The sequence below is a fragment of the Zonotrichia albicollis genome, chromosome 19 (assembly GCF_047830755.1).
Source record: "Zonotrichia albicollis isolate bZonAlb1 chromosome 19, bZonAlb1.hap1, whole genome shotgun sequence".
In the NCBI taxonomy this organism is placed as follows: Eukaryota; Metazoa; Chordata; class Aves; order Passeriformes; family Passerellidae; genus Zonotrichia; species Zonotrichia albicollis.
In genome coordinates this window covers 12,458,004-12,483,325 of record NC_133837.1, presented here as the reverse complement: position 1 = coordinate 12,483,325, position 25,322 = coordinate 12,458,004, and the positions used below count along the sequence as shown (strand labels likewise).

The 25,322-nt window shown below is 45.3% G+C and overlaps 1 protein-coding gene across 3 annotated transcripts in view; it reads left to right on the top strand.

The window, feature by feature from the left end:
• Nucleotides 1-25,322, top strand: part of SLC39A11 (solute carrier family 39 member 11) — an 86,017-nt gene that overhangs the window by 24,381 nt on the left and 36,314 nt on the right. For 2 of the 3 annotated variants that reach the window (XM_074554815.1, XM_074554816.1), the window contains one exon: nucleotides 9,973-10,129. In XM_074554815.1, the coding sequence (XP_074410916.1) occupies nucleotides 9,973-10,129 (157 nt within the window). The remainder of the gene's footprint in view (nucleotides 1-9,972; nucleotides 10,130-25,322) is intronic. The other variant, XM_074554817.1, reaches the window with a different exon arrangement.

Below are 25,322 nucleotides of genomic sequence, written 5' to 3'. Positions count from 1 at the left end.
CCGCCCCCTGTTTATCCGGGGCTCCGCTGCTCCCCAGCGCTGTTGGAGCTCGGTTGGAGCTGGGTTGGTGCCTCAGAGGCTGCTCCGAGCACAACCCCCAATTAACTCCCCCGATGAAAGGCGAACCTGCCATTGGGGTGTCAGCGGGAGCGGGGGAGGCGCTGGCACTGCCGGAGCTGCTGCTGGGGAATCCCAGCGCTGACTCACCTGCGGCTTTGCTGCTTTTTATTAAGCGTGATTCTTATTGATGCTTTTTATTTCTTTAGTAATAATGATAGTATTATTTTATTATTTTTATTTTTATTTATTTTTATTTATTTTTATTTATTTTTATTTATTTTTATTTACTTTTATTTACTTTTATTTATTTTTATTTATATTTTATATTATTTTTATTTATTTTATTATTTATTATATTATTCATTTTTATCTTATTTATCTTATTTATTTTTATTTTTTACTTTTATTATTATTTATTTTATACTTTTAAATTATTTTATGTTATGCTTATTATTTCGTTATTTATTTATCTTATATTATTTATTTTATGTTTTTATTTTTATATTATTTTTATTTGTTTTATGCTTTTTATTTCTATATTATTTATTTTATTTATTTTATTTTTATTTTTACTTTTATTATTTATTTTATTTTATGCTTATTATTTCATTATTTATTTATTTTTATATTATTTCTTTTAGGTTTTTATTTTTATATTGCTTTTATTTGTTTTATGCTTTTTATTTCTATATTATTTATTTTATTTTATTTTTATTTTTACTTTTATTATTATTTTATTTTATGCTTATTATTTCATTATTTATTTATTTTTATATTATTTATTTTCGGTTTTTATTTTTATATTATTTTTATTTGTTTTATGCTTTTTATTTCTATATTATCTATTTTATTTTTATTTTTATTTTTATTTTTACTTTTATTATTAATTACTTTATTTTATGCTTATTATTTCATTATTTATTTATTTTTATATTATTTCTTTTCGGTTTTTATTTTTATATTGCTTTTATTTGTTTTATGCTTTTTATGATTTTATTTCATTTATTTATTTATTTTTATCTTATTTATTTTTATTTTTATTTATTTTGTTTTTTATTATTATTTCATTTATTTATTTATTTTTATATTATTTTTATTTATTTTTATTTATTTTTATTTATTTTATGTTTTTTATTATTTCATTTATTTATTTTTATATTTTATGGTTTTTTAATTATTATTTTATTTTATTTCATTTATTTATTTATTTTTATATTATTTATTTTTATTTTTATTTATTTTATGGTTTTTTAATTATTATTTTATTTTATTTCATTTATTTATTTATTTTTATATTATTTTATCCTTTTTATTTTTTTACTTTTATTATTATTATTATTAATTTTATGCTTTTTATTTTTATTTCAAGAGGGTATTTCTTGTTGGGACACAGGTGTTTATCAGTTCTTATCTCTGTCACAATCTCACAAACCTCAGTTCTGAGCACAAACTAAAAATGGAGCCCTGTCTATCTTTCTACAAGTTTTTTTAAAGTTAAGTTGTCTAATTAAGAAATGACACCTAAATTATTTTTATTTTTAACTCTTTAATGAAGTACCTGTGGCCCACAATGTGGATTTTTATCCAATTACACAAAACCACCCAAACCCATGGAGAAGGGGAAAAAGAAGGAGCAACCTTGGCCCCACAACCTCCAGCTGCTTTATTACTATATATGATTACTTTATTATTATTACTATATATTACTGTTATATATATTACAGTATATATTACTATATACTATATTTGTATATATTCTATTACTATAGATATATTACTATATTACTATATATTCTATTATATAGAATATAATAGAATATATTCTATATACTATATACTATATATTACTATATATTCTATTACTATAGATATTATTTATTACTATATATTATGACTTTATTATTATTACTATATATTAGTGTTATATATATTACAGTATATATTACTATATACTATATTAGTATATATTCTATTACTATAGATATATTACTATATTACTATATATTCTATTATATAGAATATAATAGAATATATTCTATATACTATATACTATATATTACTATATATTCTATTACTATATATTCTATTACTATAGATATTATTTATTAGTAAATATTATTACTTTATTATTATTACTATATATTACTGTTATATATATTACAGTATATATTACTATATACTATATTAGTATATATTCTATTACTATAGATATATTACTATATATTCTATTATATAGAATATAATAGAATATATTCTATATACTATATTAGTATATATTCTATTGCTATAGATATATTACTATATTACTATATATTCTGTTATATAGAATATATATGAATATATTCTATATACTATATATTACTATATATTCTATTACTATATATTCTATTACTATATATTCTATTACTATAGATATAATTTATTACTATATATTCTAATACTATCTATATAATTCAGTACTATAACTACATATATAATTTATTACTATATATTTTATTACTATCTAGATAATTTATTACTATATATTCTAATCCTATCTATATAATTCAGTACTATAACTGCATATATAATTTATTACTATATTCCAAACCCTTAAACTCTGAGGTTTTGCACCCTGTGGTGTCACACACTTCTATCAAACTCCACACCCACAATCTCAGCTTTGGAATTGAATTTTGGAAGCCTCTCCACTAAATGCAGTGTTCTCTTGGGGATCAGTGCCTGGCAGCACAGAAAACCCCAAATTCTTGGTAGTAACCAGGTATTTTTAAAAATTGTATTTTTGTTGTATTTTTTTTATTTTTATTGTGGGGTTTTTTGGTATATTTATAGTATTTTTATTGTATTTTTATTTTTTTAAACTGCATTTTTATTGTATATTTTTAACCAACCTTTGTGGGCTGATGAGGATGATGAGGAGTGAGTGTGCCTTCCTCCCAGGCTGTGCTGAGCTCTCCTCACGTCTGCAGGGCTGCCCAGAGGAAGTTGTGTGTTAAAATAAATCCAATTTAGCGCTGCAGCCTCTTCACTTGGGGCTGACGGATGCTGCCTTCCCCTCTGCACAGGGAAAACTGGGCAGGAACCAGCTGGGAACCGAAGGTTTGTTTGCTTTTCCCTCTCACCCTGGCAAAAATCCCCTGAAAATCCACGTGGGAGAAGGGCTGGGACAGGCCAGGGGTTGGGAAATGTGTGCAGGAAAGCTCCTGGTGCTGCCAGCTGGTTGTTAAAATCTGAATTAAAATCTCATTTTGTGGGGCACAAACCCCTCTGAGGTTACAAGGAATGAAACCCCCCCAGGATAAAATAAAAACCCCCAGGATAAAATAAAAATCCCCCCAAGGAAATCCCCCCTCAAGGTTTGGCTATGGCTGGAAGAGGCAAATTTCCTCCCAGCCCACACTGGTTATTAAAATCACAATTAAAATCTCATTTTGTGGGGTACAAACCCCTTTGAGGGTGCAAGTGGTGTGAGGAATAAAATACCCCCAGGATGAAAGAAATTTCACCCAGGAAAAAATAAAACCCCCCCAAGACCTGGATGTGGCTGGAAGAGGCAAATTTCCTCCCAGCATAAACTGGTTATTAAAATCTGAATTAAAATCTCACATTGTGGGGCACAAACCCCTCTGAGGGTGCAAGGAATAAAAACCCTCTGGGATAAAATAAAAACCCCCAGGATAAAATAAAAATCCCCCTCAAGTTTTGGCTATGGCTGGAACAGGCAAATCTCCTCCCAGCCCACACTGGTTATTAAAATCTCAATTAAAATCTCACTTTGTGGGGCACAAACCCCTCTGAGGGTGCAGGAAAATAAAAATCCCCTAGGATAAAATAAAATTCCCTCAGGATAAAATAAAAACCCCTCAGGAAAATTCACCTCAAGGTTTGGCTATGGCTGGAAGAGGCAAATCTGCTCCCAGCATAAACTGGTTATTAAAATCTGAATTAAAATCTCACTTTGTGGGGTACAAACCCCTTTGAGGGTGCAAGGAATAAAAACCCCCCAGGATAAAATAAAAACCCCCAGGATAAAATAAAAATCCCCCCTCAAGGTTTGGCTGTGGCTGGAACAGGCAAATCTCCCAGTCCACACTGGTCATTAAAATCTCAATTAAAATCTCACTTTGTGGGGCACAAACCTCTCTAGGGGTGCAGAAAAATAAAAATCCCCCAGGATAAAATAAAATTCCCTCAGGATAAAACAAAAACCCCTCAGGAAAATCCACCTCAAGGTCTGGTTGTGGCTGGAAGAGGGAAATTTCCTCCCAGCATAAACTGGTTATTAAAATCACAATTAAAATCTCACTTTGTGGGGTACAAACCTCTCTGAGGGTGCAGAAAAATAAAAATCCCCTAGGAGAAAATAAAATTCCCTCAGGATAAAATAAAAACCCCTCAGGAAAATCCACCTCAAGGTCTGGTTGTGGCTGGAAGAGGCAAATTTCCTCCCGCCACACATTGGTTATTAAAATCTCAATTAAAATCTCACTTTGTGGGGCACAAACCCCTCTGAGGGTGCAGGGGGTGTGAGGAAAATAAAATAAAACCCATGTGATCCCAAATCCCTGCTTTCCCTAAAAGGATATATATATATATATGTATTTTTAAATCTAAAAGAATACCCATTTTATGTCAAAACCAATCCAATTTTTAAGGGGGGTGTGATCCCAAATCCCTGCTTTCCCTAAAAAGGTTTTTTTTTTAATCTAAAAGAATACCCATTTTATATCAAAAAGGATCCCTTTTTTTTTTCTTCAGGGAGATGTGATCCCAAATCCCTGCTTTCCCTAAAAGGATACATTTTTTAAAAAACTGAGAATACCCATTTAAAATCAACGACAGTCCCTCTTTTGAGAGGGGTGTGATCCCAAATCCTTGCTTTCCCTAAAAGGATTATTATTATTATGGTTTTTTTTTAATCTAAAAGAATACCTATTTTAGATCAAAAAGGATCCCCTTTTTCCCATATACAGGATCCCTTTTTTCCCATATATAGCACACCTTTTCCCCATATAAAGGATCCCTTTTTCCCATATAAATGATATTTTTTCCCATATACAGGATCCCTGTTTTCCCATATATAGCACACCTGTTCCCCATATAAAGGATCCCTTTTTCCCATATAAATGACATTTTTTCCCATATACAGGATCCCTTTTTTCCCATATATAGCACACCTCTTCCCCATATAAAGGATCCCTTTTTCCCATATAAATGACATTTTTTTCCCCATATAAAGAATTCCTTTTTTCCTATATAAAGAACATATTTTTCCTATATACAGGGCATGTTTTTTCCCGTATAGAGGACACCTTTTTCCCACACAAAGGACGCCTTTTTTCCTACATAAATTCTATTTTTCCCCCTCATTTTCTTCTCCGCCAGGCTCAGGCCAGCCCCACAGGAGTGCCCTGGGAGCTCCCACATCCCAATTTTTCCTCCAAGTCCTTCCTGTCCAAGCCTCTCCCTTTCTGCACTAATCAACCCCTGCGGTTATTGCAGCAGACACTAATTACTGCCACCGACTAATTAATGCCTTTCCTGCTCTCCCTGCAGTGCTGGGAAGGCACTGACACCAATTAAAGGCTCCTGCAGGCTCGGGGCTGGCATGACTCAGGGCTGGCATCGTCCTGAGCTCTCCTCAAGGGCACCAGGACTGGCACAAACTGTCCCCAACCCCAGGCAGGGCACCAGCATTGGCACAGATTGTCCCCTTGGCACAGATTGTCCCCAGCCCCAGGGAGGGCACCAGGATTGGCACAGATTGTCCCCATCTCAATGAGGGCACCAGGACTGGCACAGATTGTCCCCAAACCCCAGGGAGGGCATCAGGATTGGCACAGATTGTCCCTAAGCCCAGGGAGGGCACCAGGATTGGCACAAACTGTCCCCAACCCCAGGGAGGGCACCAGGATTGGCACAGATTGTCCCCATCTCAATGAGGGCACCAGGACTGGCACAGATTGTCCCCAAACCCCAGGGAGGGCATCAGGATTGGCACAGATTGTCCCTAAGCCCAGGGAGGGCACCAGGATTGGCACAAACTGTCCCCAACCCCAGGGAGGGCACCAGGATTGGCACAGATTGTCCCCAACCCCAGGGAGGGCGCCAGGACTGGCACAGATTGTCCCCAACCCCAGGGATGGCACCAGGATTGGCACAGATTGTCCTCAATCCCAGGGAGGGCACCAGGATTGGCACAGATTGTCCCCAACCCCAGGGATGGCACCAGAACTGGCACAGATTGTCCCTAAGCCCAGGGAGGGCACCAGGATTGGCACAGATTGTCCTTAACCCCAGGGAGGGCACCAGGACTGGCACAGATTGTCCCCAACCCCAGGGAGGGCACCAGGATTGGCACAAACTGTCTCCAATCCCAGAGAGGGCACCAGCATTGGCACAGATGGTACTCAACCCCAGGGAAGGCACCAGCATTGGCACATATTGTCCCCAGCCCCAGGGAGGGCACCAGGACTGGCACATATTGTCCCCAACCCCAGAGAGGGCACCAAGATTGGCACAAATTGTCCCCAACCCCAGGCAGGGCACCAAGATTGGCACAAACTGTCCCCAACCCCAGGGAGGGCACCAAGATTGGCACAAATTGTCCCCAACCCCAGGGATGGCACCAGGATTGGCACAGATTGTCCCCAACCCCAGGCAGGGCACCAGCATTGGCACAAACTGTCCTCAACCCCAGGGAGGGCACCAGGATTGGCACAAATTGTCCCCAACCCCAGGCAGGGCGCCAGGATTGGCACAAATTGTCCTCAACCCCAGGGAGGGCGCCAGGATTGGCACAAATTGTCCCCAACCCCAGGGATGGCACCAGGATTGGCACAGATTGTCCTCAACCCCAGGGAGGGCACCAGGATTGGCACAGATTGTCCCCAACCTCAGGGAGGGCACCAGCATTGGCACAGATTGTCCCCAATCCCAGAGAGGGCACCAGGATTGGCACAGATTGTCCCCAATCCCAGGGAGGGCACCAGGATTGGCACAGATTGTCCCCTTGGCACAGATTGTCCCCAATCCCAGAGAGGGCACCAGGATTGGCACAGATTGTCCCCAACCCCAGGGAGGGCACCAAGATTGGCACAGATTGTCCCCAACCCCAGGGAGGGCACCAGATCCACCTGAGCTTCCCAAATCCAGCTGGGATTTCTGGATCCGTGCAGCTTTGGGGGTGTGAAAAATGTGTTTTTTGTTATTGGCTTTTTGCAAATATTCAGATGAATATTATATGTGTTGTGTTAGAAAGTTATGCTGTAGGTTTTATTCTCATTTCAGAAAGGGAAATCTCCATCTCTTTCCTGGCTCTCATCTCCAGGATTTACTGGAAATTTCCTCCATCCCTCCTGGCTCTCATCTCCAGGATTTACTGGAAATTTCCTTTTTTCCTTTCCTGGCTCTCAGCTCTAGGATTTACTGGAAATTTCCTTTTCTCCTTTCCTGGCTCTCAGCTGCAGGATTTGCTGGAAATTTCCTTTTTTCCTTTCCTAGCTCTCATCTCCAGGATTTACTGGAAATTTCCTCCTTCCCTCCTAGCTCTCAGCATCCAGGCTTTGCTGGAAATTTCCTGTTTTCCTTTCCTGGCTCTCAGCTCTAGGATTTGCTGGAAATTTCCTTTTTTCCTTTCCTGGCTCTCAGCTCTAGGATTTGCTGGAAATTTCCTTTTTCCCTTTCCTGGCTCTCATCTCCAGGATTTACTGGAAATTTCCTCCATCTCTCCTGGCTCTCAGCTCCAGGATTTGCTGGAAATTTCCTTTTTCCCTTTCCTGGCTCTCATCTCCAGGATTTACTGGAAATTTCCTCCTTCTCTCCTGGCTCTTGGCATCCAGGATTTACTGGAAATTTCCTCCATCTCTCCTGGCTCTCAGCTCCAGGATTTACTGGAAATTTCCTCCATCTCTCCTGGCTCTCAGCATCCAGGATTTACTGGAAATTTCCTCCATCCCTCCTAGCTCTCAGTATCCAGGCTTTGCTGGAAATTTCCTTTTTCCCTTTCCTGGCTCTCAGCTCTAGGATTTACTGGAAATTTCCTTTTTTCCTTTCCTGGCTCTCAGCTCTAGGATTTGCTGGAAATTTCCTTTTTTCCTTTCCTGGCTCTCACCTCCAGGATTTGCTGGAAATTTCCTCCTTCCCTCCTGGCTCTCAGCATCCAGGCTTTGCTGGAAATTTTCTTTTTTCCTTTCCTGGCTCTCATCTCCAGGATTTACTGGAAATTTCCTCCATCTCTCCTGGCTCTCAGCTCCAGGATTTACTGGAAATTTCCTTTTTCCCTTTCCTGGCTCTCAGCATCCAGGCTTTGCTGGAAATTTCCTTTTTCCCTTTCCTGGCTCTCAGCTCCAGGATTTACTGAAAATTTCCTTTTTCCCTTTCCTGGCTCTCAGCATCCAGGCTTTGCTGGAAATTTCCTTTTTCCCTTTCCTGGCTCTCAGCATCCAGGATTTACTGGAAATCTCCTTTTTCCCTTTCCTGGCTCTCAGCTCCAGGATTTACTGGAAATTTCCTCCTTCCCTCCTGGCTCTCAGCTCCAGGATTTGCTGGAAATCTCCTTTTTCCCTTTCCTGTCTCTCCCAGTGCTGGGCGATTGGGTCCCAGCCCCTCAGGCTGGGTCGGGGCAGGTGAGAGCTCCCAGCTGAACTAATGCGGATCTGTCATTGGTATTAATGGCCCTGCTCAGACTCGTTATGCAAATGAGGGGAGAGGAGCTGATTGAGTTATTCATCTTTAACCTTTGTTTGGGTCCCTGTGACCCCCCCAGGGAGCTCCTGTTGCTGCTGTGCCTCAGGGCGATGGTTTGTGCTGCTGGCCTGGCACCAGGGCTGCACCCTCGCTGCTCCTGGGGTGATCCCAGGTGATCCCACCTGGATATGACTCCCTGGAGGTGCTCCTGGGGGTGATCCCAGGTGATCCCACCTGGATATGACTCCCTGGAGGTGATTCCAGGGGATCCCACCTGCACATCCCTCCCTGTGGATGCTCCTGGGGGTGATTCCAGGTGGACATTGCTCCCTGGGGGTGATCCCAGGTGATCCCACCTGCTCATCCCTCCATAGGGGTGATCCTGGGGGTGTTCCCACCTGGATATCACTCCCTGTGGATGCTCCTGGGGGTGATTCCAGGTGGACATTGCTCCCTGGGGGTGATCCCAGGTGATCCCACCTGCTCATCCCTCCATAGGGGTGATCCTGGGGGTGTTCCCACCTGGATATCACTCCCTGTGGATGCTCCTGGGGGTGATTCCAGGTGATCCCACCTGCACATCTCTTCCTGTGTGAGCTCCTGGGGTGATCCCATCTGGACATCCTTCCCTGTAGGTGCTCGTGGGGTGATTCCACCTGATCCCACCTGCACATCCCTCTCTGTGGATGCTCCTGGGGGTGATCCCACCTTATCCCACCTGGATATGACTCCCTGGAGGTGATTCCAGGGGATCCCACCTGCACATCCCTCCCCGCTGGTGCTCCTAGGGATGATTCCAGATGATCCCACCTGGACATCCCTCCCTATGGATGCTCCTGGGGGTGATTCCAGGTGGACATCCCTCCCTGGGGGTGTTTTTAGCCTGGCTGTGGGCTGTGCTTTGAGGCTGTGGGCTGTGCTTTGAGGTTTTTGGGAGGCTTTGAGGTACTGGGGTGGTTTTGGGGTGTGTGGAGGGGCTGGGATGGGATTCCCCAGGAGCTGTGGCTGCCCCATCTCTAGAACTGTCCCAGGTCAGCTTGGACGGGGCCTGGAGCACCCTGAGCAGTGAGATGTGTCCCTGCCATGGCAGGGGGTGGCACTGGGTGGACTTTCAGGTGCCTTTCCAGCCTGGAGCAGTGCTGGGAGCTGCTGTGGCCCATCCCCATCAGTGCCCGGGGCTGGGGCAGCTCTGGGCTGTGCTGACCTGTCTGTGTTGCCTTGCAGGGCTTCCCTGGCGCTCCCCACGCCGCCCTGGCCCTGAGCTGCGAGCACAGAGCCCCGAAGGAGAAGCAGGAGCAGGAGCAGAGCCCTGGCTGGGATCTCGGGAGCAGCAGCAGCAGCGAGCTGGCCATCAGGATAGGTAGAGCTGGGCTGCAGCCAGGCAAGCATCCTGTCATATCCCACCCCGAGGCACAGAGCCCCTGCTGCCCTTTCCTTTTTCCTTTTTCCTTTTTCCTTTTTCCTTTTTCCTTTTTCCTTTTTCCTTTTTCCTTTTTCCTTTTTCCTTTTTCCTTTTTTCTTTTTCCTTTTTCCTTTCCTTTTCCTTTTTCCTTTTTCCTTTTTCCTTTTTCCTTTTTCCTTTTTCCTTTTTCCTTTTTCCTTTTTCCTTTTTCCTTTTTCCTTTTTCCTTTTTCCTTTCCTTTTCCTTTTTCCTTTTTCCTTTTTCCTTTCCTTTCCTTTCCTTTCCTTTCCTTTCCTTTCCTTTCCTTTCCTTTCCTTTCCTTTCCTTTCCTTTCCTTTCCTTTTTCCTTTCCTTTTTCCTTTCCTTTTTCCTTTCCTTTTTCCTTTCCTTTTTCCTTTCCTTTTTCCTTTCCTTTTTCCTTTCCTTTTTCCTTTCCTTTTTCCTTTCCTTTTTCCTTTCCCTCTTTCTTTTCCTTTTTCCTTTCCTTTTTCCTTTCCCTCTTTCTTTTCCTCTCCCTGTCTCCTTTTCCTGTTTCCTTTTCTTTCCTCTCCCTTTCCTTTCTCCTTTTCCTCTCCTTCCCCTCTCGCACTGTCTGCCCCATGAATTATTGATTTCTCAGGCTCTCTGTTGTGCTGCAGGAGTGAAACCCTGGGGTTGTTTCCATTTCTGTCACTCCTGGGGTTGTTTCCATTTCCATTTCTGTCTCTGTCCCTGTGGCTCCCCCAGTCCCAGCTGTCCCCCCTCATTTTGGGGGTGAATCCAGAGGGTGGAACACGCAGTTCTTTCTTCCTTAATCCGATTTTAAGGAAGGAATGAAATGAATTTGGGCTCCTCTTTGGGCTTCCCCAGGGTGTGTTTGGGGTGGTGTTTGGGACAGCTCCCCTGAGACAGCACAAGCGGCTCTTCCTCCCCTCAACAGCTCTCCAGGAGACAGAAATGCAGTTGAGCCAATTAATTTTATTTCTCCTTAATTATTTGCTCAAGATTGTGCTTTAAAGCATCACGGGTGCTTTAAACTGGGAGCAAATTGATTTGCAGGAATTTTTTTGTTTTTTTCCTTTTGCAAGGAGTTGCTCTGCTCCCCTCTTAAATCAGCCTCCTTTATTTACCCACATTGCTTAATTACACATTTCCTAAAAAATGCTGCAAATGCTCGGGGTTTCAGCAGCAGCCCGGCTTTTTCCAGAGGGATGGGAGGATTTTTCCTGCTCCATGCAGGGATGGAGAGGATTTTTCCTGAGCTTTGCATCCTCTGAGTCCTTGGGAGGCAGCTGCAGGGGGGTTTGGTGTTTTTGGCAGGTGGAAACTTCCCATCTCAGGCACAGTTTAATTTTATTTGGAAGGCAAAGCAGAAGTGCTCAGCCCTGCAGCTCTCAGCAGCTCGAGGTTTTTATGTTTTCATCTCCTTTTAGTTATTGCAGACAATAACAGTGCAAATGGTTTTGGGAATAGAAAATTTCCATTAGGCTTTGTTGCTTTTTTTCCCCTCTCTCTGGAGAAATGGTGTTAAGGACAATACATTAATTCTTTTATTGTCTTTTCCTTTTTTTTTCTCCTTTCTTTCTGGTGAAATAAACTGGGTATTTTCACAAAATACCCCCAGCTTTCCAGGAAAGCTGCTTTCCCCAGGGCTGGCTATTGCAGGCCTGGCTCTGGGGAGGCTCTGGGAACATAATGGGTGTTTTCAAAGTCTAATGGGTACTAAGTGGAATATTTCAGGCTTAATCACTGTTGAATCATTGACCCTTCCTTCATATTTACATCTTTTTAAATCGCTGAAGCTGTGAAAACAAAGGAAAATCCCAAAGCAGCAGCTGCCTTGTGCTGCCTGGGGAGAGATGGGGGGCAGAGCAGGGATGGAAAATGTGGGAAATGTGGGAATTGGGATGGAAATGTGGGAGCTGAGATGGAAATGAGGGAGTCAGGATGGGAAATGTGGGAGCTGGGATGGAAATGAGGGAGTTAGAATGGGAATTTGGGAGCTGAGATGGAAATGTGAGAGTTAAGAAGGGAAATGTGGGAGCTGAGAAGGGAAATGTGGGAGTTGAAATGGGAAATGTGGGTGTTAGGATGGAAATGTGAGAGTTGGGATGGAAATTTGGGAGTTGAGATTGGAAATGTGGGATCTGGGATGGAAATGTAAGAGCTGAGATGGAAATGTGAGAGTTGAAATAGGAAATGTGAGAGTTGGGATGGAAATGTGAGAGTTAAGAAGGGAAATGTGGGAGCTGAGAAGGGAAATGTGGGAGTTGAAATGGGAAATGTGGGTGTTAGGATGGAAATGTGGGAGCTGGGATAGGAAATGTGAGAGTTGGGATGGAAATGTGAGAGTTAAGAAGGGAAATGTGGGAGCTGGGATGGAAATTTGGGAGTTGAGATTGGAAATGTGGGATCTGGGATGGAAATGTAAGAGCTGAGAAGGGAAATTTGGGAGCTGAGAAGGGAAATTTGGGAGCTGGGATGGAAATTTGGGAGCTGGGATGGAAATTTGGGAGCTGGGATGGAAATTGGGGAATTGAGATGGAAATGTGGGAGCCAGGGTGGAAATGTGGGAGCCAGGGTGGAAATGTGGGAGCTAGATGAGTTACAGGGCTGCCAACTTTCCCGATGAATCTCAGGTATCTCAGGTAAATTTTTAGTTTTCCTGTAAGGTTCAGCTCCTAAATCCATTTGGATGCATAAATTTATGGATGGAATCGTAAATTTAATTGAAAGTGAAGTAAAAATTTCAGCCCTTCATCCCAAATCCTTTGGCTTTCCATCACCTGTGTTTGCTGGGCTCTGCTCCAGCCCCTCTCCAGCCTGTCCTGAATAGAAAAAAGATTTTTTGGGAGTTGCTAAAAGCTGCCCGTTCCTGTTGGCTGCCTGGATTAAGGTGTGTGCACGCCTGGGAAATGCAGAATGAGTGGATTTGCCCTGAATTGCACTGAAAACTCTGTCTAGACTGGTTGATGAGTGGGATAATCACCAGGCTTTAATTACTGCAAGGGAGAGAGAATCCAGCCTTGGCTCTGAGAGCTCTGGGTAGGCAAAGGCTGGGCTGGGATGGAGCTCTGGGGTTGTTCCCACTGGTGGAAATCCTCTGGTGTGCTGGATGTTCACAGGGGTCCCAGGACGAGGGAAGAGATGAGAATCTTGACTCCACGTTGCAGAAGGCTGGTTTATTATTTTATGATATATTTTATATTAAAAGGAAATGATATATTAAGACTATACTAAAAAATAGAAGAAAGGATTTCATCAGGAGAAGGAAAGGAAAGGAAAGGAAAGGAAAGGAAATGATAATAAAATCTTGTGCCTCTCAGAGAGTCCAAGCCAGCTGACGGTGATTGGCCATTAATTAAAAACAACCACATGGACCAATCACAGACGCACCCGTTCCATTCCACAGCAGCAGATAATTATTGTTTTTCTTTTCCTCTGAGGATTCCCAGCTTCTGGAAGGAGAAAAATCCTGTGATTTTTCATAAAATGTGGCAAAAGGATTTTTCATAAAATGCGTCTGTGACACTCTGGAGTGCCCTGGCTGCTCCTGAACCCCCGGACATCCCATCCCGCTGCCTTTCCCAGGTGTTCCGTGCAGAGGAAATGCCAGGGCAGGGTCATGTCCGGTTTTCGGCTGTTTGAAGGGCCTGGAAAGGCCCGGGGTGGCCTTGGAGCAGCCCGCGTGTCAAAGTACGAGAAGAGGCTTCAGTTCTTTTCTCGGTCTCGGTGTTTATTAATTGTTTATCTAAAAGATTTTCTCTCGGCCCGACAGAGCTCTGCTCAGCAGCCAGCCATGAGCACACTGTGCTGCCCTCCGGGCGGTCACCTATCTTTATACCCATTGTTACGTGTACAATATTTATCATTTTTCCCCAATACCATTTATTCTTATTGCTCGGTGCACTTTTAGTAATGACCAATCCCAAAGTGCCACCATCACCACAGAAGATGGAGGAGAAGAAGAAGAAGCAGAAGGACAGGACACGCCCCAATTCCTCCATCTTACTTCTCTAAACCCCCCTGTACATAAATCCTAAACCCTGTGTTTCACTCTCTAATTAACCAATCCCTTCACCATTCACCCCGGTGCAATCCTCCTATCCTCATACAGGTGTCGTCTCCTGTGTAGGATCAAAGTCCAGCCACCAGACACTTCTGGAACATTCCAGGACTCCCGAGCCCCCCAAGGGTGGTCTCGGTGGCCCGGCACCTCAGTCCTGAGGTGCTGAGATCCCACAGGGTCAGGCAGGGCTGCAGGCCGGGCCTGACCCCGCTGCTCTGTTCTGGGGCCGTTCCCAGAAAGGATTTCCAGGCAGCAGAGCCCAGGAAACCCGAGCTGGGCCTCAGGGCAGCTGCCTATGGAACAGCTCCTGCTGCTGATTCACGGCCCAGCCCCGCCGCTGAGGGGGAGAGGCTGCTCAAGGCCCTGCTCTGCTGCCCTGCAGCTGGGAGGGCACTGCAGGGTGGGCAAAACCCCAAACGCCCCCTTGGTGCCCAGGGAGGGAAGGGAAGGGCAGCAGGGATTGCTCAAATCCAAAGGAATGGATGAGGAACAGCAGGATCTGTGCTGCTCAGCGTCAGCCCAGGGCCTGGGATGGGAGTTGGGCTCCTGGAGGAGATTGTACAGGAGCCTGGAGGGACAGGACAGGGAGGAACAGCTCCAGAGTGACAGGGAGTGGGATGGGATTTGTGTGCAGGAGAAATCCTTCCTTGGGAGGACGAAATTCTTCCCTTGGAAGGCAAAATCTATTAATGGGAGGGCAAAATCCTTCTCTGGGAGGGTGAAGTCCTTTCCTTGGAGGGCAAAACCTGTCCCTAGGAGGACAAAATCTGTCCCTGTGAGGGCAAAATTCTTCCCTGGAAGGGCAAAATTCTTCCCTGGAAAGGCAAAATCCATCCCTTGAAGGGTGAAATCCATCACTGGGACGGCAAAATCCTTCTCGGTGAAGGTGAAATCCATCCCTGAGAGGGAAAAATCCGTTCCTGTGAGGGGAAATCCTTCCCTGGGAGAGTGAAATCCATCCCTTGGAAGGCAAAATCCATCCATGGGAGGCCAAAATCTGCCCTTGGAAGGCTGAAATCCTTCCCTGTAAGGACAAAATCTATTTATGGGAGGACAAAATCTGTCCCTGAGAGGGCAAAATTTGTCCCTGGCAGGACAAAATCCATCCCTGGGAAGGCAAAATCCTTCCTTGGGAGGATGAAATCCTTCTCTGGGAGGGCAAAATCTGTCTCTGGGAGGGTAAAATCTGTTGCTGTGGGGACAAAATTGGTCCCTTGGAGGGTGAAGATCCTTCCCTGAGAGGGCAAAATCTGTCCCTGTGAGGACAAAATTTGTACCTGTGAGGGCAAAATCCTTCACTTGGAGCACAAAATCCATCCCTGGCAGGGAGAAATCCATTAGTGGGAGGGCAGAATCCATCCATGGGAGGATGAAATCCATCAATGGGAGGACAAAATCCATTCCTGTGAGGGCAAAACCCATCCCTGGAAGGGTGAAATCCATCCCTGTGAGGGCAAAATCCTCCCCTGTGAGGGGAAAATCCATCCATGGGAGGACAAAATCCATTCCTGTGAGGGGAAAGCCCATCCCTGGAAGGGTGAAATCTTTCCCTGTGAGGGCAAAATCCATCCCTGTGAGTGTGGGGAGGGGCTGGGATGGAATTCCCAGCCTGCAGCACCCTGGGCCGGTGTGAGGTGTTGCTGCCCAGGATCATTTCGAATTTCCCTGGTGCCTGTGGTGCCTCTGGCTGCAGCAGGGTGTGAAATCCGTGCTGGCACAGCCAGGCCCTGCTGGAATGACTCACTGGGTGCTTGCAGGGCAGTGATTTAGGAGCTGCTGCCCTGGCATCCCTGCCTGGCTGCTCAGGAGCAGCTCCAGACGCATTTCAGCGCTGCAGGAACCACCCAGTGCTGGCAGCAGCCTCTGTGAGAAATGAAATTTTGTTAAACTCGTTACTAAAACGAGCTGGGAGCTCTGGAAGACCTGCACACAAACCTCAGCACGTAGAAATTATGTTTTTTTTTTCTCTTTAAATTGGAGCTACTGCATCACATCTGAGGCCCAGGTGGGGATTTGGGCCCCTTGCAGCAGCATCACCCCTTCCTAAACCCATTCTTTGCTATTTTTTCCTTATTTTTCCCCTCTAAAGGAGGTTTCCATGCACCAGGGCTCATTCTTTGCTGGTTTTTTCCTTATTTTTCCCCTCCAAAGGAAGTCTCCATGCACCAGGGCTACCCCTGGGCCTGCACAGGAGGGGAGGCAGAAGCTGCTCATGCAAAATCTCCTTTTCTCAGTGAGCTGGGGAGATAAAGAGGAGACCAAAAACCCTTGGGAACCAGCACAGAGAGAGGGCAGGAGCTGAATTTTGGGCTTGGCACAGATGCTGGTGGCAGCACATCAGTGGGGCTTGTCCTTAGAGCCAAAAAATTGCCATTTTTCTCTGTTTCTTTTAAAAAAGAAGGGAAACCCTGAGGGAAACCCTGCCCAGCTCTCTCACAGGAGCAGCCTGTGGATTTCCTCCTCCTTCCCTGAGCAGAAGCAGAGGCTGTGAGGGAGAAATGATGGATCCAAACCCTGGGGATTGATTGGGGTCATTGAGCCAGAGCCTCATGAGTGCATCCAAAAGGTTCATTAAGCCCTTGTAGCTTATATAACATGAAGCTCCTGCTTGAAAAGGAGTAAAAATGAGTTTAAAAGGGGCTGTTGCCCAGTTTTTAACCATCCCAGCGCCTTCCTGAAGTGCTTCAAATGTTTATTGAGCATCCCTGGCAGCCTGGGCTCCTGCTTGGCTTTTATAGCCTGGGCTTTTTCCATCTGCAGGATCTGGGATCCTTTTTCCATCTGTAGGAATTGGGATAATTTTTCCATTTGCAGGAGCAGAGATCCTTTTTGCATCTGCAGGAGTTGGGATCCTTTTCTCTCTCCTACAAGATCTGGGACCCTTTTCCCTCATGCAGGATCTGGGATCTCTTTTCCCTCCTGCAAAATCTGAGATATTTTTTCCATCTGCAGAATCTGGGATCCCTTTTCCCCCTCTAACAGTGTCTGGGATCATGCAGGATCTGGGATCCTTTTCCCCCCTGCAGGATTTTGGGATCCTTTTCCCTCCTGCAGGATCTGGGATCCCTTTTCCATCTGCAGGATCTGGGACCCTTTTCCCTCTTCAGGATTTTGGGATCCTTTTCCCTCCTACAGGATCTGGGACCCCTTTTCTTTCATGCAGGATTTTGGGATCCTTTTCCCCCCTGCAGGATCTGGGATCCTTTTTCCATCTGCAGGATTTTGGGATCCTTTTCCCTCCTGCAGGAGCTGAGATCCTTTTCCCCCTCTAACAGGGTCTGGGATCCTTTTCCACTCATGCAGGATCTGGGATCCTTTTCCCTCTTCAGGATTTTGGGATCCCTTTTCCCTCTTCAGGATTTTGGGATCCCTTTTCCCTCCTGCAGGATTTTGAGATCCTTTTCCCCCCTGCAAGATCTGGGATCCCTTTTCCATCTGCAGGATCTGGAATCCTTTTCCCCCCTGCAGGGTTTTGAGATCCTTTTCCCCCCTGCAGGATCTGGGATCTCTTTTCCCCCCTGCAGGATTTTGGGATCCTTTCCCCCCTGCAGGATCTGGGATCCTTTTCCCTCCTGCAGGATCTTGGGATCCTTTCCCAGATCCTTTTTCCATCTGCAGGATCTGGGATCTCTTTTCCCCCCTACAGGATCTGGGATCCTTTTCCCCCTGCAGGATCTGGGATCCTTTCCCCCCTGCAGGAGCAGCTTTCCCCTCCCCGAGTGGCCGCTCTGCTCAGATCTGTGCTGTGTTTTCCTTCCCGCCTGGTTTCCATTCCCACCCCTTCATTCTCCCGGCAGCTCTGGGTGTCCTGAGCCCGCTGTCCATGGCCAGGCCTCCCCTCTGTGCCCAGCCCGTGGGATATGGCACAGGATGATGGAATATGCCTCTGCCGTCAAAATCAATGCTTCCGTTCCTGCCCCTGCCACAGGAAGCTCTCCCAGATACAGATATTGATTGCTGAGCTAAAAGCCGGGTTTGGATCGTGATTGCCCTTTGAATCGCTGGGGCTGGGGGGTTTGCATCACAATCGCTCTTTAATTCAGTGGGGCTGGGGGGGTTGGAGTCTAATTGCTCTTTAATTCAGTGGGGCTCATGGATTTGTGCTTGATTGCTCCTGAAATCAGTGGGGCTGGGGGGTTCACTTTAATTATGCTTTAATGTAATGGGGTTGGGGGGTTTTATTTTGATTTTTTTTTAAATTTTGATTTTTGTTTTGATTTTTCCTTTATTGTTATTTTTCCTGTTATTTTCCCTTTTAATTTTCCTGTTATTTTTCCTGTTATTTTTCCTGTTATTTTTCCTGTTATTTTTCCTGTTATTTTTCCTGTTATTTTTCCTGTTATTTTTCCTTTTAATTTTCCCGTTATTTTTCCTTTCAAATTTCCTTTTACTTTTCCTGTTATTTTTCCTGGTTTTTTTCCTTTTATTTTCCCTTTTCTTTTCCTGTTATTTTTCCTTTTAATTTTCCCGTTATTTTTCCTTTCAAATTTCCTTTTACTTTTCCTGTTATTTTTCCTGGTTTTTTTCCTTTTATTTTCCCTTTATTTTTCCTTTTAATTTTCCCGTTATTTTTCCTTTTAATTTTCCTTTTATTTTTCCTGCTATTTTCCCCTATTATTTTTCCTTTTAATTTTCCCGTTATTTTTCCTTTTAACTTTCCTTTTATTTTTCCTGCTATTTTCCCCTATTATTTTTCCTTTTAATTTTCCTATTATTTTTCCTTTTAATTTTCCTGTTACTTTCCTATCATTTTCCCTGTTATTTTTAATTTTATTTTTTCTTTTCTTTTTCTTTTCCTTTTCCTTTTCCTTTTATTTTTTTCCTGATATTTTCCCTGTTTTTTTCCCCTGTTCTTTTTATTTTACTTGGTTTTTTTTTTCACTTTTTACTTTTATTTTTATTTTTACTTTTGATTTATTTCGATTTCGATTTTCCACGCCCCGCTGCTTTTTTCGCATCTGTAACTGTTTGCCAGCTCCAAGCCAAGCTCCTTATCTGTGAGCCCGCGTTATCAGCAGGGCCCAGGGCTGAGCAGATCCTGCAGCAGCTCCGGGCTCACCCCCAGCCCCAATTCCACCCTCCTGGGTGATGCTCGGCGATAAAACCCCAACCCCAGAGGGGCAGCGGAGCTGGGATTTCTCCCCTTCAAAGGCTGCCGTGGGTGTGTGGCAGCAGATGGTGTGAGCTGCCTGAAAGTCGGCCTGAATTGCCAATTAAGTGTAATTAAAACGGGGCTTATTTATTTGTTTGGCTGCCAAGGGGGCGGCGTTGCTTCCCTTTGAAGCAGGGGCTGGGAGGGGATCACGGGAGGGGCTGGGAATTCAGATCCATCCTGGAAGTGATTTGGGGGCTTTTTCCAGGCAGGGATTTCAAATCCATCCTGGAAATGTTCTGGGGCTTTTCCCAGAAAGAATGGAGGGGATGACAGGAGGGGCTGGGATTTCAAATCCATCCTGGAAATGGTTCCGGGGCTTTTTCCAGGCAGGGATTTCAAATTTATCCTGGAAATGGTTGTGGAGCTTTTCCCAGAAAGAATGGAGGGGATCACAGGAGGGGCTGGGATTTTAAATCCATCCTGGAAATGGTTCTGGGGCTTTTCTCAGAAAGAATGGAGGGGATCACAGGAGATGCTGGGATTTTAAATCCATCCTGGAAATGTTCTGGGGCATTTTCCTGTCAGAATGGAGGGGATTACAGAAGATGCTGGGATTTCAAATTTATCCTGGTTCTGGGTTTCTTTCCAGCAGAATAGAAAGGATTACAGGAGGTGCTGGGGTTTTAAATCCATCCTGAAAGTGATTTTGGGGCTTTTTCCAGTCAGGGATTTCAGATTTATCCTGGAAATGGTTGTGGGACTTTTCTCAGGAAGAATGGAGGGGATCATAGGAGGTGCTGGGATTTCAAATCCATCCTGGAAACGCTTGTAGGGCTTTTTCCAGCCAGAATAGAAAGAATTACAGGAGGTGCTGGGGTTTCAGATTGATCCTGGTTCTGGGGCATTTTCCTGTCAGAATAGAAAGGATTACAGGGGATGCTGAGATTTCAAATCCATCCTGGAAATGGTTGTGGGGCTTTTCTCAGAAAGAATGGAGGGGATCACAGGAGGTGCTGAGATTTCAGATTTATCCTGGAAATGTTCTGAGGCTTTTTCCAGCCAGAATAGAAAGGATTACAGGAGGTGCTGGGATTTCAGATTTATCCTGGAAATGGTTGTGGAGCTTTTCTCAGAAAGAATGGAGGGGATGACAGGAGGTGCTGGGATTTTAAATCCATCCTGGAAATGTTCTGGGGCATTTTCCTGTCAGAATGGAGGGGATTACAGGGGATGCTGAGATTTTAAATCCATGCTGGAAATGGTTGTGGGGCTTTTCCCAGCCAGAATGGATTACAGGAGGGGCTGGGAATTCAAATCCATCCTGAAAGTGATTTTGGGGCTTTTTCCAGTCAGGGATTTCAAATCCATCCTGGAAATGGTTGTGGAGCTTTTCCCAGAAAGAATGGAGGGGATTACAGGGGATGCTGAGATTTCAAATCCATCCTGGAAATGGTTGTGGGGCTTTTTCCAGCCAGAATCCCTCTCTGGGGTGGGAATGGGGGCAGCTCCTGGAGTCCCACCCCAGGAAGAGGCAATTTGGGGGATTATTTTGGTTTTGTTTGAAATGGGGCTCAGAGCAACCTGGGATAGGGGAAAATCCCTTCCCCGTGGCTGTGGGATGGAATGGGATGAGCTCAAAGGTTCCCTCCAGCCCTTGCCACGGTTCCATCCCTTCCCAGGTGGATCTCAGCACTTCCCCTGGGCACTGGGGTGGCTCAGGGGTCTTGGCTGTGCCCAGTCCCTGCAGGATCTCCATCATTCCCTGCTCCCTGGCAGTGGGGCTGTCACACGCCCTGAGCAGGGAGCAGAGGAGCAGAGTGGGAGGTTTTTTCCATGGAAAGGCACTTTTGGAGGGATCCTTCATGGGAGCACACAGGGAAACGGAACGAGGAGGATTCTGTTCCGTGCGTGCTCCCAGCAGCTGAGTCATGCCTGCATTCCCACCTCGGGCTCAGGAACATCCATTTGGATGCTGAGGAGGGAAAAGAGCCCAGCTCCTCGTGCCACAGAGCCCATGGCTCAGATCCATGCTTTATATGGAATGGTGTTTTCCTGCTGCAGGTTTCCCCAGTGGGAGATGAGGAATCTCCTGCTCAATCCCTGTGGGATTTTTTGGGATCCAACCCTTCTGTGGGGACTCAGGGATGGGATCCCACCACGGGCTCCTCTCCAGGCTCTCCTGGTCTCCTCCCACCCTAAAATCCCTTTGAAATGCAGTTTGTGTGCAGAAACCCCACAGTTCTGCTGGGATGGGATCCCTTGTGGATCAGGGGAGTTTATGTGGTTCCTTCAAGGAAACCACCTTTCATTTTTATTTTACTTTTTTTCTTTTTTTTTTTTTTACTTTTATTTTTATAATAAGTGACAATACCACCAGGGAAGGGCATGGGGGAGGTGAGCTGGGAATAAATGGATTAAATCTATTTATGGATTTAAATGGGGAGAAATGCTGGGCAGGGGGCACGGCTGGGGTGTGTGCAGGTGTTCCTGGGGGTGCTGGGATGGTGACAGGAACGTTTGGGAATGGCAGGAACAATTTGGGAATGGCAGGAATGTTTGGGAATGGCAGGATAAAGCTCTGGGGCTGCCCAGGGGCAGCAGCACCCACCCCATCCCCATCCTCATCCTCATCAGCCCAGCCTGGTGCTGTGTGGTTCCTTCAGGGTGTGTGGTTCCTTCAGAGGAATCACCTTTTATTTTTATTTTACTTTTTTTTTTTCTACTTTCATTTTTATAATAAAATAAAAATCCCACCAGGGAAGGGCATGGTGAAGGTGAGATAAGGTGGCAATAAATGGATTAAATCCATGAATGGGGTGAAATGCTGGGCAGGGGGCACAGCTGGGGGAGTGCAGGTGTTCCTGGGGGTGCTGGGATGGTGGCAGGAACATTTGGGAGTGGCAGGAGGATTTGGGAATGGCAGGAATGTTTGGGAATGGCAGGAACGTTTGGGAATGGCAGGAGAAGGCTCTGGGGCTGCTCAGGGGCAGCAGCACCCACCCCATCCCCATCCCCACCCTCATCAGCCCGGCCTGGTGCTGTGTGGTTCCTCCAGGGGCCTCGTGCTCTGGTTATTCCTGGAGAACAGGCTAAAATCCAATCTGTTTGTGCCTCCACAGGGAGCTGCCATTGATTTTGTGAGTCCAAGGGCTGAGAACAAAGGAGCACTTTATTTATTTTCCTCAGAAATCGATTCCTTGTTTTATTTCCCCAGCTCTGAGAGGGGCCCCTTGTCCCAGCTGTGTGCCAGCCCCAGAGTGGGGAAGGTGGGATGAGGGTGGCAAATCCAGCTGTGCCTCTCCAGATGTGGATTTATATCAGAGATAAATGGGAGCTGCTGAGCAGCAAATGCAGCCTGAGACTGGAGGAATTCCTTCTAGGAATGGTGTGCAGGGAGAAGGAGCTTTAAACTGCCAGAGGGCAGGGACGGGTGGGATATTGGGAAGGGAGGATGGAAAGGAATTCCCAGAGATGAAATCCATGAATGGGGAGAAATGCTGGGCAGGGGGCACAGCTGGGGGGGTGCTGGGATGGTGACAGGAATGTTTGGGAATGGCAGGAGGATTTGGGAATGGCAGGAACGTTTGGGAATGGCAGGAACGTTTGGGAATGGTAGGAACTTTTGGGAAGGCAGAATCCTGTGGGAATGGCAGGAACGTTTGGGAATGGCAGGAACAATTTGGGAATGGCAGGAACATTTGGGAAGGCAAAATCCTGTGGGAATGGCAGGCACATTTGGGAATGGTAGGAACGTTTGGGAATGGCAGGAATGTTTGGGGATGACAGGAACGTTTGGGAATGGCAGGAACGTTTGGGAATGGTAGGAACGTTTGGGGATGACAGGAATGTTTGGGAATGGCAGGAACGTTTGGGAATGGCAGGAACATTTAGGAAGGCAGAATCCTGTGGGAATGGCAGGAACGTTTGGGGATGACAGGAATGTTTGGGAATGGCAGGAACGTTTGGGAATGGTAGGAACGTTTGGGGATGGCAGGAACAATTTGGGAATGGCAGGAACATTTGGGAAGGCAGAATCCTGTGGGAATGGCAGGAATGTTTGGGAATGGCAGGAGGAGGCTCTGGGGCTGCTCAGGGGCAGCAGCACCCACCCCATCCCCATCCCCACCCTCATCACCCCAGCCTGGTGCTGCCTGCTTCCTTAGCAGCCCCTGATAAATCCCACTCTCCTTTTCAAGTGCTTTGGAGTGGTTTTTCCTGCCTTCCCTCAGAGCCTCTCCGTGTCTGATCCCTCTCCCATCAGAGGCTGCTCCCTGCCAAGGCTGGGAGACGTGAGCTGAGGAAATGAGCTGATTAAATTAACTGGGATGTGTAAAATTTCTGCCTCAGATGATTCAGCCGAGCCCTTCATCTGCTGGGAGCTCTTTGAGGAGCTCTGGGGAGGGAGCAGGAGCTCGTTTGCTCACAGGACCTGGTGCATGTAATGACACCGAGCGTGCTGCTGCTGCTCCTGGCCCTGAGTTAATCCTCAAACAGGGAGCTGGGAGGTCAGGGAGGCTCTGGGAATTAGCTCTGTGTGCTGCCAGCAGCACCTCGGCTGGGCCACGTGTTGGCACCACGTGCTGTGTCACCCCTGGTGTTATTTGGATTTTTTAAATTTTGATTTTCCTTTATTTTTATTTTCCCTGTTATTTTTTTTCCCTGTTATTTTTTTCCTGTTATTTTTTCCCTGTTATTTTTTTCCCTGTTATTTTTTTTCCCTGTTATTTTTTCCCTATTATTTTTTTCCCTATTATTTTTTTTCCCTATTATTTTTTTTCCCTGTTATTTTTTTCCCCTGTTATTTTTTTCCCCTGTTATTTTTTTCCCTGTTATTTTTTTCCCTGTTATTTTTTTCCCTGTTATTTTTTTTCCCTGTGATTTTTTTTTCCTGTTATTTTTTCCCTGTTATTTTTTTCCTGTTATTTTTTTTCCTATTATTTTTCCCTGGGTGATGTTTGGGATGGGATTTGGGGGTCAAGCTCTGAGCGATGTTTTGAGGAGGAATTTGGGTGTTGAGCTGTGGTTGAGGTTTGAGGAGGGGTTTGGGGGTTGAGCTCTGAGTGATTTTTTTGTGCTGGCATTTGGATATTGTGCTCCAAGTGACATTCAGGAGGAATTTGGGTGTTGAGCTCTGGGTGATGTTTGGGGTGGGATTTGGGGGTCAAACTCTGAGGTTTTTTTGCACCAACAAAACTGATGTTTTGAGGAGGAATTTGGGTGTTGAACTCTGGCTGAGGTTTGAGGAGGAATTTGGGGGTCAATCTCTGGGTGATGTTTGGAGTGGGATTTGGGGGTCAAACTCTCAGTGACTTTTCTATGGTGGGATTTGGATATTGTCCTCCAAGTGACATTTGAGGAGGAATTTGAGTGTTGGGCTCTGGTTGATGTTTAAGAAGGGGTCAGGGGGTTGTGCTTTGGGTGATGTTTGGGCTGGGATTTGGGGGTCAAACTCTTCTATGTGAGGTGAGATTTGGGTGTTGAGCTCTCAGTGATTTTTTTGTGGTGGGATTTGCTCCAGGTGCCATTCAGGAGGAATTTGTGTGTTGAGCTCCCTGTGTTTGGTTCCTGGGACCCCAGTTTGGTGCAGGAGGGAGCTTTTGGGGCCAGTGCTGGTTCTCCAGCAGCCTGCAGGCTCCAGCCAGGCCCCAGAATAATCCATGGGAACAAGGGGCAGGCAGTGCTGCTGAAGGGTACATCCTTTTCTGGGAGCTTCTGTGCTGCCCCAAACAAACCCTGACTCTCTGTTTATATTCCTCTAAAAGCCTCAGCACAGGCAGGCACCTCTTTGATCTGCCAAAAATGCTGGAAAATGATTTTTTTCCGTGTTGGGGCTGCAGTCACACCCTGCACAGGGGGGTCCTGGTGTCCCATTCCCACTGAATGCCAGGGCTCTGGAGCATGGGAAGCCTGTGCTCTTCTGCTCAAGCACCCTGAGCCTTCCTAGCAGTAAATAAAAGCTATTTTTAAAAAGAAATCCTTATTTTGACCATAGTTGGGCAGCTCCACGGAGCCTCTTTTGCAGCATTTTT